Genomic DNA, 12,797 nt, shown 5'->3' with positions numbered 1-12,797 from the left:
TATTTTAATTTTTATTCTAAAAATCACTTTTTATATATTTAAAAAAAAATGTTCTTTTATTGCGTAAAAATATTTAATAAATTAAAAATATCTTATTTTTAAATAAATTTAATAAAAATATTTTTAAAATTGTGACTTCAAAATCACTTTCTTTGAAAAATCTACAACAAACTCTACATATAAATGACTTAAAAATTCTGGAAAAGTGTTTAAATCGAGGGAAAGCGAGTCATACACCGAGGACACGTGTTCGTTTTCCCACTACTCCATTAACAGCATTGCCCACAACGGATTAGGCGCGCACCAACTTCAATGGCGTACCCTCTCTCTTCCTCCTTCAATGTTCCCATCACCCGCCACACCTCTCCATCGTTCTTCCATCGCGCCACGTCACCTTCTCGAATCTTCTGCTACTCAAAGAACCACTACCTCACCAACAAGGTCACTTCAAAAACACTCTCCTAAAATTTTGCGGCATTTGTGAAACGTTGTTTTTGTGATGTGCAGGAACAATGTGATGACACGTCAGCGGGTATATGTGAGAGGATAATGAAGAAGTTGAAGAGTGTGATTCCTATTGTAATTGCTTCCACTGTTCAGTTGGGTTTACTGTTTCCGTTGGTTGATTCGGTTCCGTACGTTTCTTCTCCTGCTGCGATGGCGATTCTTTATTCGCCAGATACGAAGGTTCCTAGAACTGGTGAAGTTGCTCTTAGGAAAGCTATTCCTGCAAACGCTGACATGAAAGCTATACAGGTTGCACTTTATATTTATTTACTATATATGGATTTAAATTGCAGTTGTAGGTTGAATGTACTAACATGCTGGATGAATTAATTAATCAGTTAAATATTTGAGTAAAACATGCTTGTTTGTTCTCCTTGAATTTTCAATAATCAGGGTTATATATGCTGTTTTGCTTAGTTGATAGTGTAACTGGAACACAATTAGTTACTCCCTCTCCATGAAACATTGATGTAGACACTATATTAATCCGTATACATCAGTAATAAATTTAAGAAAACGTAGGTAGTTCAATGTGTCGGGGTTGGACACCAATGTGTCCAACTCTGAATACGAGTTCAATGTGAAGTGTGTTGGTATGTACGACCTCGTAATAATCGGAATATATCGGAATGTATCAGTTCTTTATGAAATTAAATCAATTTCATACACACAGCGGAAATTAAATTGTGGCATACAAGATTAGCAAGTTCTGTTAGATTGATATGAGATTAATCAAGATGCATACAAGTCAAATTAACAGATTAAACAATATTACTTATTACAGAATATGTTTAACATGCATCTAATTTTAATCACATATACAGATATAGCAATATAGTAAATCAAAGGAGTTAAGGGTTAGAGAAGATTGCACCAAGAATTTATACTGGTTCAGTTGTCAACTTGACAACCTACATCCAGTTCTGAAAATCCAAACGGATTTCAGATTTTCTTCTCCAATAGAAAGAATCAATTACAAATTGTCCAGTTTCCTCCCCGAAACCTATCTATCTTGATGATCTCTTTCCTATTGATCACCCTCTGATCCTTGTAGATACTCAGCAATCTAACACAGAATCACAGTACGACTCTTTCTTGTTGAGCACTCTCACCCAAGAAAGTAGCCACCAGTTTCTAGCTGGCTTTCTATCAACCCTTTGATCCTTGTAGACAATCGGCAGCCTAACACAAAATCAAAGTACGACTCTTTCTTGTTGAGACCTCTCACCCAAGAAAGTAGCCACCAGTTTCTAGCTGGATTTTCAACGTTCGTTTTGGTTCAAAGATTTATTACAGAAAGAATAAAAGACGTAAAACAAAAGGGTCTTCAATCTTTATAAATGTTGCTCTTCACAAATCTGGATATTCATGGATTGTTCTTGAGCACATTATCATTTCTCTTAGATTGTCAACAAACTGTATTGAGATCTGTAATCACAATTATGAAGTTGTTAGTTTGTTGCCATGAACCGTTTTTGAGAGCATAAGAGAAATTATGAAAGATATGAAAAAGTTATGTAAAAGTTCTTAGAAGTTATGAGAATAAAGATTGAAAGACATCTTATATAGTTTCTGAAAAACCAACTACGAAATCGATTTCCCAATCGATTTTGTAAAGTTATAAAATGAGCTAAATCGATTTGCCAATCGATTATCGCGATCTTGGTTTTCTTTAATCTTGAAACTATACAAGCTAATCGATTTACCAATCGATTCTTTAAAACAACACTTTTCAGCAGAACATGTCCAGACCTGTCGAAATCGATTGCCTAATCGATTTCTGGGAAACTGTTTTAATAAAACTATTTTCAATCGATTACTCAATCGATTTGCCAAACTTCAGAGTTCACTGTGTTTTCAACAAGTTTATTTCAATCGATTTGCCAATCGATTGTTTTCAAAACAGTGGCTCAGGTTTTTGATGTCAATCGATTTGTCAATCGATGTGATTCAAAATAGTGATTCAGTTTTAATATCAATCGATTTGCCAATCGATTGTTTTCAAAACAGTGGCTCAGCTATTTGATATCAATCGACTTGTCAATCGCTTTGGTGTCATGTTCCTGAAAAGTTTTTACCTGGTGTTTAGTTCAATCGATTTGCCAATCGATTGCAACCAAACTTTATCAAAATTAAAGTGTTAACAATAGATTGTCCAATCGATTGTATTTGTCACAGGTGAGGTTATTTTTCAAATGATACTTTGTCAATCGATTTGCCAATCGATTTCCTCAGCACTGGAGTGCCACTGTGACTCATCCAATCGATTTACCAATCGATGTGTTACCATCAGGTTTGATTTGTGAAATGTTCAATCGATTTACCAATCGATTACTCTCCAAATCAGAGGCTACTGACTTGTGCAGTTTTCATTTTTAATTGATCTAATCGATTGCCTAATCGATTGCACATTCACAAACACTTAAGATTTCCTTAATTCATGCGCTAAGAAATATGTTGCATGTGTGTAGGATTGGATTGTTGTTCCTGAAATCTTGCTCAATTCAAATGTTAGATTTATCATGTAGTGTATGTTTGTTAATTATGTCAAAATTAAGATTCAAAGGACTAAAGTCCAACAAAGTGTTGGTGTCTACCTCTGAATACGAATTCAATCTGAAGTGTTGGTGCTAGAGTCCATTTTTATAAGGAGCCAAAGATAAAATTATCAAGACCAAAGAAATGCATTGAAATGAGTTAATTTTAATTAATGATGGTATCATTTTGAATTTATTCTAAAAATAGCTTTTACTGTTCTTTTCTTTTTGCATAAGAAACTAGTGAGAAACTGAGAATTCTTTTCAGAATAAATAAGGGTGTAAAAGGAATGTAACAATTCTTAATGATGAAAATGAGACTATATTCCTTATGAATTTGACTCCTAAAAAGTGAGTAAAGTGAAATAATTAAGATTGATCTAACTTAACAATTTGTAATGACGTACTTCTAATATCCACCCGGGCTCCTTCAAAATGGAAAAACTTCTAATATCCACCATTAATTTTCTAATCAATGATTGATAATATTTACTTTACACTCTAAAGTGTGTTGCTCACTTTGGAGGAAGTTGATTGAATTTGAAAATATATGAACAAAAAATTGATTATTTTGTTTCTTAGAAAAAGGATCGGAGGGAATAGGTTGTTTCTAACTATTCTATAGCTAACTAACTATTAATTAAAGAAACTAACAAGCCATGTTACAACTGATATACAGGAATCTCTTGAAGATATTTCGTATTTGTTGAGGATTCCACAGAGGAAACCTTATGGAACAATGGAGGGGAATGTGAAAAAAGTTTTGAAGGTATTATATATAATCTTTATTTTTGTATTTATCTTAGTAAAATATCTCCAATCCAATGGTTCAAGTATTTAGATGCATTAATAGAAATGATGGACAGAAATATAGAAAATGTAAACTACAGGATTCATGTGCAATTTCTGGTATTAAAAAACACTTGAGTTTACTGGAAAATTTTACAGGACTGTTGTAAGACCTACTAGGTGATAAAGAGGTAAAAAGAAAGTTATTTGTCACTTAAATGCAATCTTTATTATGGGCCAGGGAATCCACAAGACAAAATAGGATTAAGAATGAAAGTATTAGGGGGAAAGTTTGTATCATAGATGCAGAATTACTGGTTATTTCAATTCTAAAGTTTCAGGAATCCTTTGTACAATTTAATTAATGCATAACAGTTTCAATTTTTTCAATTGTGCACATGTTCAAACTTGGTGGTTTTTTGAGGTTCCATTGCATCTTTAAAGCCTTAGTGTGTCTTCTTTGTTGATAGAAAGAATGTGAATGCAACATAAGTACTTTAAAACTTCAAATTTACATGTGGTGTTTCTAGTATTTATATTTGCTCTGACAATAAACCTCTTCTTGTGTCATATTCACACAAGGACTTCAAATTTTGATATGTTCCTTCCTTATTTTAGATAGCGGTAGATGAAAAGGATTCTATACTGGCAAGTATACCAGCTGAACTGAAGGAAAAGGGCTCTCTGGTGCATACCTCTCTAATAAATGGAAAGGTATTTAGAAGAATACACAAGTGCTGACTTCTCCTTCTTTCTAAAATAAAGGATATTCACATTTGAAGAAAATTGCATATGTTTATGATGATTTCAGTTAATTTAACTTTGGGGCTATACATAAGATGATTGTTCTTGTATTATATAAAAATATTTTTGCTATTTCTTATGTTTCTCATATAGAGATGATATACCTTGTGCTTGTATCCCATTGTTTGCTGATGCTAGAAAAAGGATTAAGGTGAAGGAACTTTAATGTGGAACTTGCCTATAAGCACTTATAACTTTTTTTGATAGATGAAAATTTAGACAATCTTATGTAATTCACACATTATGTGAAATTGGTAGTTATATCCATTATAAAAGCTACCAGAATGATATCAGTATTTTGTAGGGGGGTTTGCAAGCTCTCCTTCAATCTATAAGGGAACAGGATGTGGATAGAGTATCTGTAAGCCTTCAATCTACACTGGATACCGTGGCAGAGCTAGAGTTATTACAGGTGACACAAATCCAATAATATGATGTTATCTTGAATTCAAGAGTATTATTTCATCTTTCCATTAAAATGACTGAATTTATGTTACAACAATATTGTGACCATGTCCTGAATATGATCTTGATACTGCTGCAACAGGCACCAGGACTATCTTTTCTATTGCCAGGGCAATACCTGCAATATCCACGGTCAGTGACTCGACTCCTATCAGAAAGTCATGTCAGTTACTACCTTTATGTAGTATATACATCCCTGATTCTTTTAACGGATCTTCATGTTGAGACTAATATGCCTAAATATCTTTAGTTGATTATAAATTTAGAATTAGATTTTATTATATTTAAGAATTAAGATAAGATATCATTTATATTTAGCATATTTTTAGAATTTTTTCCTTAAATGATATAATTTAGAATATATTTTTGTATTACAGTTTAGCTCTATATATAGAGCGATGAATAACAATTTAGAATGAGACTTGTCCACATATAATATAAGTCATACATTTTCGCGAAACAAAAAATTACCCATCACTTCAGACGCAAACATACAATCACTATTTTAGATGAGACTAGCATAAAAAGATTATATGGTTAATCATTCATAGTGCAGTTCTTTGGAAAAGTTTAATAATCAGAACATGGAGGGAAAATCAACATCTTCCCATTTTTTTTGTAGACTTTCAGGTAGAGGAACTGTTGAGTTTGTCATTGAGAAAGGAGATGGTTCAAAATTTACTCCAGTTGGTGGAGAAGAGAGAAAAACTGCCACCATTCAGGTAAAATTCAGTCCATAACTTGTCGTTTATGATTATCCATTGGTTGTTGATTTGATCGGCATAGTCTCTTAAACATTCCATAAGTGGAAAGAAAATGTCCATTTTAAAGAATATAAACTAACTGGAAATATGTGTGAATCAGGAAATAATATTAATTTGTAATTATATTTATCAGCTTTCCAAAAATAAGTTAGACAAATCAGGATTTGATTTGATCCTCTTAATTTGTAATTATTAGATGTAAATGTTGTAATGATTATTTATAATGAGAAATATCAAAACAAAAGGGTATCAAACCCTAATTCGTGACATGGTATCAGTAGGTTCGATCAAACTTGTGAGCTCTTAGTTAATCTTGGCTTTATTCAGCGACACCCCATGGGGTTGCTCTTGAAATCATTCGTTCCGTTCTTGGTCCTTGCTTGTTTCGTGATTACGTTGCGAACTCTCAACCATAGTTGCCTGCAGTTGTTTGTTCGACTCTTGGTTTCATCTTCGCAATTGTTTGTTCTGGGTTTTTTTCCTCGCTGCTGCTCGATCGTGATTCTGGTTTGTTGATCCTCATTCTTGCTCGTTATTGCTTGTCGTTGCTGTTGCTAGCTTCCTTGATCGTCATTCTTGCTTGATCGTGCTTGTCGTCATTCTCGTGCCTGATCGTGAATAGGGTAATTTTTTGGCTTACGACCTTTCTCTTTCTTTTTTGTTAGGGCCTAATTCAATTCTGTTTGGGTGATTGTTTTTGCTGCACATTACCAAAAAAAAAGTATATATATATATATATATATATATATATATTTTTGTGCACGTGCAAACTCATGGCTTCTGAAAAAGAAAGAGACAACTTTTGTGTCCGTTTTACCAGCAAGAATTACGCTGTTTGGGAATTTCAATTCAAAATGTATGTTAAAGAAAGGGGATTATGGAGTCACCTTGATGGGGTTTCTAAGGCTCCGACAAGGAAAGCCGCCTTAGATGCGTGGAAAATCAAAGATGCTTAGATTATTTCTTGGATTCTCAATACTATTGATCCTCATATGATCAATAATTTGCGCTTTTTTTCAACTGCTGAAGAAATGTGGAACTATTTGAAGCGTATCTACAACCAAGACAATATGACCAAACGTTTTCAGTTGGAGCTAGAGATAGCCAACTACAAACAAGGTAATTTGTCAATTCAAGAATATTATTATGAATTTTTGAATTTGTGGGCAGAACACTCTGCTATTCTATTTGTTGCGGTTCCCAAGACTTCTCTTGAGGATGTCCAAGTTGTCTACGACACTAGTAAGCGTGATCAATTTCTCATGAAACTTCGTCTAGAATTTGAGGTTGTCAGAGGTGCTTTGCTAAACAGAATTCATGTTCCTTCTTTGGATACATGTGTTGATGAACTTATCTTAGAGGAACAACGTCTCCTTACTCAAGGAACCATGTCTCATGATGTTGTCACTTCCGAACTTGTTGCATATGCTGCTCAAAGCCGAGGTAAAGGTCGTGATATGCGACAAGTCCAATGTTTCTTGTGTAAACAGTTTGGACATGTCGCTCGTAGTTGTAATAATAATTATTGAAAGGAGCAAGGTCATATTATCTCTGGTTGTCCCATGCGCCCTCCACGACCAACACAACATTCCGTGCAACATTCCATGCCACTACGAGCTCCACAATTGGTCCTTCCATCCCTTGTGCCTCTAATGGTGGTGCTCTACAGGCTGAAATGATTCAACAAATCGTACTTTATGCTTTTTTAGCCTTGGGAATTCAGGGTAAGTCTTCTAATATTTTCAATCCATGGTTTCTTGATTCTGTTGCATCCAATCACATGAGGGGCTCTTCTAAATGCTTGCACAATTTACATTCTTATCATGGTAATCAGAAAATTCAAATTGTTGATGGTAATACTATTTCTATCACTAATGTTGGTGATATCAACTCTGATTTTCGGGATGCGCTCGTATCACCTGGACTTGCTTCCAATTTATTGTCTGTTGACGATTGGTGGACAACAATTGTAATTAACATTTTTCTTGTGATGGTTGTCTTGTGCAAGAGCAGGTGCCAGGGAAGGTGATCGGAAAGAGCCTAAAGCGGGAAGATTGTTTCCACTTCTATTTATTTTCAATCATTTATCTCTTACTTGTAATAATGTTTTGAATTCTTATAAGGATTTTCATAGAAAATTGGGTCATCCAAACTCTACTGTCTTGTCTCATTTAGTTAAAACTGGTTTGTTGGGAAATAAAAATGTTGTTTCTAATGTCTCTGTGCCATGTTCTGTTTGCAAATTGGCTAAAAGTAAAACATTTCCTTTTCCGTCTGGTGCTCATCGTGCTTCCACTTGTTTTGAGATGATTCGCAGTGATGTATGAGGAATGTCTCCTGTAACCTCTCATGCTCACTATAAATATTTGTCACATTTATTGATGATTACAGTTGTTTTACTTGGATATATTTTTTTCGGTTCAAATCTGAAGTGTTTTCTATGTTTAAGAAATTTCTAACATATGTTGAAACTCAATTTCAAACAATTGTTAAAATTTTTCGCTCCGACTCTAGTGGTGAGTATATGTCTCATGAGTTTCAGGAGTATTTTCAGCAAAAAGGTATCTTGTCTCAACGATCTTGTCCAAATACCCCCCAACAAGATGGAATGGCAGAACGTAAGAATGGTCATTTGCTTGATGTAACGCGCACCTTACTTCTTCAACTTTCTGTACCATCTCGATATTGGCTGGAGGCTCTTTTCACAACTGTCTTCCTGATCAATCGTCTTCCTTCTACAGTTATTGATCTTGACCCCCATTTTTATCGTCTTTTTAAAATTCAGTCTAACTATAGTGATTTATATACTTTTGGATGTGTGTTTTGTTCACCTACCTCCATTTGAAAGACATAAGCTTGGAGCGTAGTCTGCTCAATGCGCATATATGGGATATAGTCACTCTCATAATAAAGGTTTTGTGTGTTATGATGTTTTTAACCAGCGCTTTCGCATTTCTAGGAAAATGACATTTTTTGATAATCAATTTATGTTGCACTGTCTTTCTTCTGCCATGAATGATATTGCTATTCTTTCCAACTTTTCTACTATGCCTCATTCTATAGAACAATTTAAACTAGGTATATGTTAGAAAACACAAATAGCAGGTTATAACCCCCCTTTTCGACCCTGATCCGCAACCTGATCCTGTAGCGGTTGCACCACAATGTTCTAGTAGAGTGTCTCGCGCAAATGATAGATATTCACCAGACAGGTATAATTTCTCACATACTTCTTTGTCTTCATCTCTCTCTAGCATATCTATTCCTACTTGTTAAAGATGTGCGCTGGATAAAAGCAATGAGTGAGGAACTTCAGACTCTTCAAAAGAATTTCACATGGGATATTGTCTCTTGTCCTCCTCATATCAAACCCATAGGCTGCAAATGGGTGTATTCTATTAAATTGAATTCTGATGGGTCCTTGAATTGGTACAAGGCTCGATTGGTTGCCTTAGGAAACAAACAGGAATATGGAATTGATTATGATGAGACATTTGCACCGGTAGCCAAAATGACAACTGTTCGCACTGTACTCTCTATAGTTGCTTCTAATGGGTGGACTCTTCATCAAATGGATGTGAATAATGCGTTTCTTCACGGTGATCTCACTGAAGATATTTATATGACTCCTCCTCAAGGTCTATTTTCTTCATCTCATGGTGTGTGCAAGTTCAAACGCTTTCTATACGGTTTGAAACAAGCACCTAGAGTATGGTATGAGAAATTTCGTTCCACTCTACTTAGATTCTCTTTCATTCAGAGTCAACATGACTCCTCTCTATTTATTCATCGCACATCTACATGCATTGTTCTACTCCTCCTTTATGTTGATGATATGGTCATTATTGGATCTGATTAGACATCCATCCAAGAACTTAAACATCAATTGCAAACTGCATTTCATACGAAAGAGCTTGGTAACTTGCAGTATTTCCTTGGCCTTGAGGTTCATTCTACCTCCAAGGGTATATTTCTTCATCAACATAAGTATGCGACAGACTTATTTCTATGGCGGGTCTCCAATCAGCTAATCCAGTAGATACTCCTCTTGAGGTTAATGTGAAATATCACCGAGATGAGGGTGATCTATTGCCAGATCCTTTATTGTATCGATAACTTGTGGCTAGTCTTAATTATTCGACAATTACTCGCCTTGACATATCATTTGTTGTTCAACAAGTAAGTCAGTTCATGCACTCTCCTCGCCACTTTCACTTAGCAGCAGTTCGTCGCATAGTTCGCTATTTGCTAGGTACCTCTCAACGAGGTCTCTTCTTTCTCATTGGCACAGTTCTCAAATTGATTGCCCATAATGATGGTGATTGGGCTGGGTGTCCCAACACTTGGCGATCTGTCACCGGTTGGTGCATGTTTCTCGGTTCTTCATTGATATCATGGAAAAGTAAGGAAACAAACCAGAGTCTCTAAATCATCTACTGAATCAGAGTATCGTGCTATGTCTACTGCTTGTTCTGAGATAATTTGGCTTCGTGGTCTTTTGGCTGAATTTGGATTCCCTCCAACAGACCCGACGTCTCTCTATGTTGACAATACAAGTGTTATTCAAATTGTTGCAAATCCTGTTTTTCATGAGCGCACCAAACATATTGAAGTAGATTGCCACTCTATCCGTGAGGCATATGATAATCAGGTTATATCCATCCCTCACATCAATACTCAGTTTCAAGTTGCAGACATTTTTACCAAACTGTTTCTCGTCTGCGCCATCAGTTTCTAGCTAGCAAATTGATGCTCCTTGACCAACCGTATCAATTTGAGGGGATGTGAATTAGGAAATAATATTAATTTGTAATTATATTTATCATCTTTCCAAAAATAAGTTAGACAAATTATGATTTGATTTGATCCCCTTAATTTGTAATTATTAGATGTAAATGTTGTAACGATTATTTATACTCAGAAATATCAAAGCAAAAGGGCATCAAACTCTAATTCGTGACAATATGTAGTTGGCTAAAAAGTGCATTGATAAATTACTATCGGCAGATGGTATATTGAAACTAACTGATGGTTAATTTCTTGATAGGTTGTTATAGATGGATTTTCAGCTCCATTAACTGCGGGGAATTTTGCAAAACTGGTAAGGTAGTGGAACAGAACTTTAGCCTTGTGAATACCATTCTTCATTTTCATCGCTTGTCATGGTTTCAGGGACGGATTTGGGAAGGGGTAGGCATAGGCCTTGGCCCCTCTCACCCTCTTTCATTTTTTCCCAAACATATACATTCGAGTGCATGATAATTCTATGCTAAAGTGAAAGTTCCAAATGAATAATGAGGTCAATTTACGTATAGCCAACATTGCATATATAGTAACACAAATAAGTGGTCGATAATAAAGACTGAACCAAAAACATAGCAAAAGCTGGACTCTAATTTAATGGTTCAAAGTGTGTATCTTTTGAACAAAATATTTATTTTTGATTAAATTCAAATAAAAAAAATATGAATTCTTAAAAATCAATACAGATAACACAGTTTATATAAATTTTGTGGAATTCAATATTAATCAAATAATTTTGTTATATTTTATACATTTAAAAGAGTAATAAATCTATGTTAATTCCATGAATAAATGCGAAATTTAGTTTAATCATTAAAAAAAGAATCCACAAATAATCTATCAAATTATAAAATCATGACACATTAGTCCATTCATCTGAATTTTTTTGAAGTGTAAGTTTTTATTAAAGACTAATATTTTTTTCATGTTATATGCAATTAATTGGCCCCCCATTTAATGACTTTCTGGATCCGTCCCTGCGTGGATTATCCATGTTCTGTCAGATTTCCCAGTTCTCTGTGATCTTCATGTCTTAATTGAATTCTTTATTATCAATTGCTAATGTCTCAATCACGACTTCCTATTAATCTTGAACTTTTCATGTATCATTGTGAACATTCAGACAATTTGTCTGTTCTTTTCCTTGTAAAAAGTACTTTTATGGCTTTTTGGTTGATAGTTTAAATAGAGAAGAAAGAATAGCTTCCACATTCTTAAACATCTGTTAGGGAGCTTCTTTATGCAGCGTGATCAACAATTTTGTGTAAGGAGATTATTTTAACTTGAATACTTGGATTATCAAGTTGAGAATTTAATATCATAACAACAACCAAAGTTGATTATAATGAGGAAGAGTTAACTTTTAAAACAAACCCTAGAACTATGGCACTAGGCAACTTTGAGGAAGGGTTTAATGTGAAACTACTATAAATATGAGAACAATAAAGAAATAGGATTTTCATCTGTGGAAGTTGGGAATGACAATATGATGCAAATTGAAATATACAGTCTTTTCTGTCAAAGAATAATATTTAGTTTCGAATATGCATAGAAAGTTGTATAATGTGGTAATGTTCTTGTTTTTAAGTTTTGTTTTAAGCATATAGATAGTTTGTACCATCTTCTACGGGAAACGGCTCTGAGTCACATATCTTTTAGGTGATGGATGGAGCATATAATGGCATAAAGCTCAGCTGTTCCAATCAAGCTATTCTGTCGGAAAATGGACAAGATAAGAGCAGTGGTTACAGTGTTCCCTTGGAAATAATGCCCTCTGGACAATTTGAGCCGCTGTATAAAACAACATTAAGTGTACAGGTATGTTTGTTTTATTTTATCACATATTTTGCAGTACACTTGACGTTTTCTTATGTATGTATCTTTTGGAAGGATGGAGAACTGCCAGTTCTGCCTTTATCTGTTTATGGAGCGGTTGCTATGGCTCATAACGAAGTCTCCGAGGAGTATTCATCACCTTATCAGTTTTTCTTCTATCTCTATGATAAACGAAGTGTAAGTGCAATCCCCTGCTACATGCCTTATATTTATTTTCTTTAACTTTTGTTATACAATACAAGAGTGAAAGGTGCATTTTAATGAGTAGATGCATTATTTGGCTTAGGGAAAG

At 34.5% G+C, this 12,797-nt stretch overlaps 1 protein-coding gene across 5 annotated transcripts in view; it reads left to right on the top strand.

Moving 5' to 3' along the window:
* The first annotated feature begins 206 nt into the window (after window positions 1-206).
* Window positions 207-12,797, top strand: part of LOC101489715 (peptidyl-prolyl cis-trans isomerase CYP37, chloroplastic) — a 43,055-nt gene continuing 30,464 nt past the window's right edge. For 4 of the 5 annotated variants that reach the window (XM_073363896.1, XM_073363898.1, XM_073363897.1 and 1 more), the window contains exons 1-10: window positions 208-441; window positions 508-756; window positions 3,724-3,813; window positions 4,452-4,547; window positions 4,942-5,049; window positions 5,185-5,234; window positions 5,725-5,824; window positions 10,914-10,967; window positions 12,329-12,487; window positions 12,560-12,682. In XM_073363896.1, coding sequence (XP_073219997.1) covers window positions 313-441; window positions 508-756; window positions 3,724-3,813; window positions 4,452-4,547; window positions 4,942-5,049; window positions 5,185-5,234; window positions 5,725-5,824; window positions 10,914-10,967; window positions 12,329-12,487; window positions 12,560-12,682 — 1,158 coding nt within the window. In that variant the 5' untranslated portion in view covers window positions 208-312. Of the gene's footprint in view, window positions 442-507; window positions 757-3,723; window positions 3,814-4,451; window positions 4,548-4,941; window positions 5,050-5,184; window positions 5,235-5,724; window positions 5,825-10,913; window positions 10,968-12,328; window positions 12,488-12,559; window positions 12,683-12,797 lie in introns of all 5 variants that reach the window. The other variant, XM_004514295.4, reaches the window with a different exon arrangement.

Source organism: Cicer arietinum, chromosome 7, assembly GCF_000331145.2.
Source record: "Cicer arietinum cultivar CDC Frontier isolate Library 1 chromosome 7, Cicar.CDCFrontier_v2.0, whole genome shotgun sequence".
In the NCBI taxonomy this organism is placed as follows: Eukaryota; Viridiplantae; Streptophyta; class Magnoliopsida; order Fabales; family Fabaceae; genus Cicer; species Cicer arietinum.
This window is presented reverse-complemented; position numbering and strand designations above follow the sequence as displayed.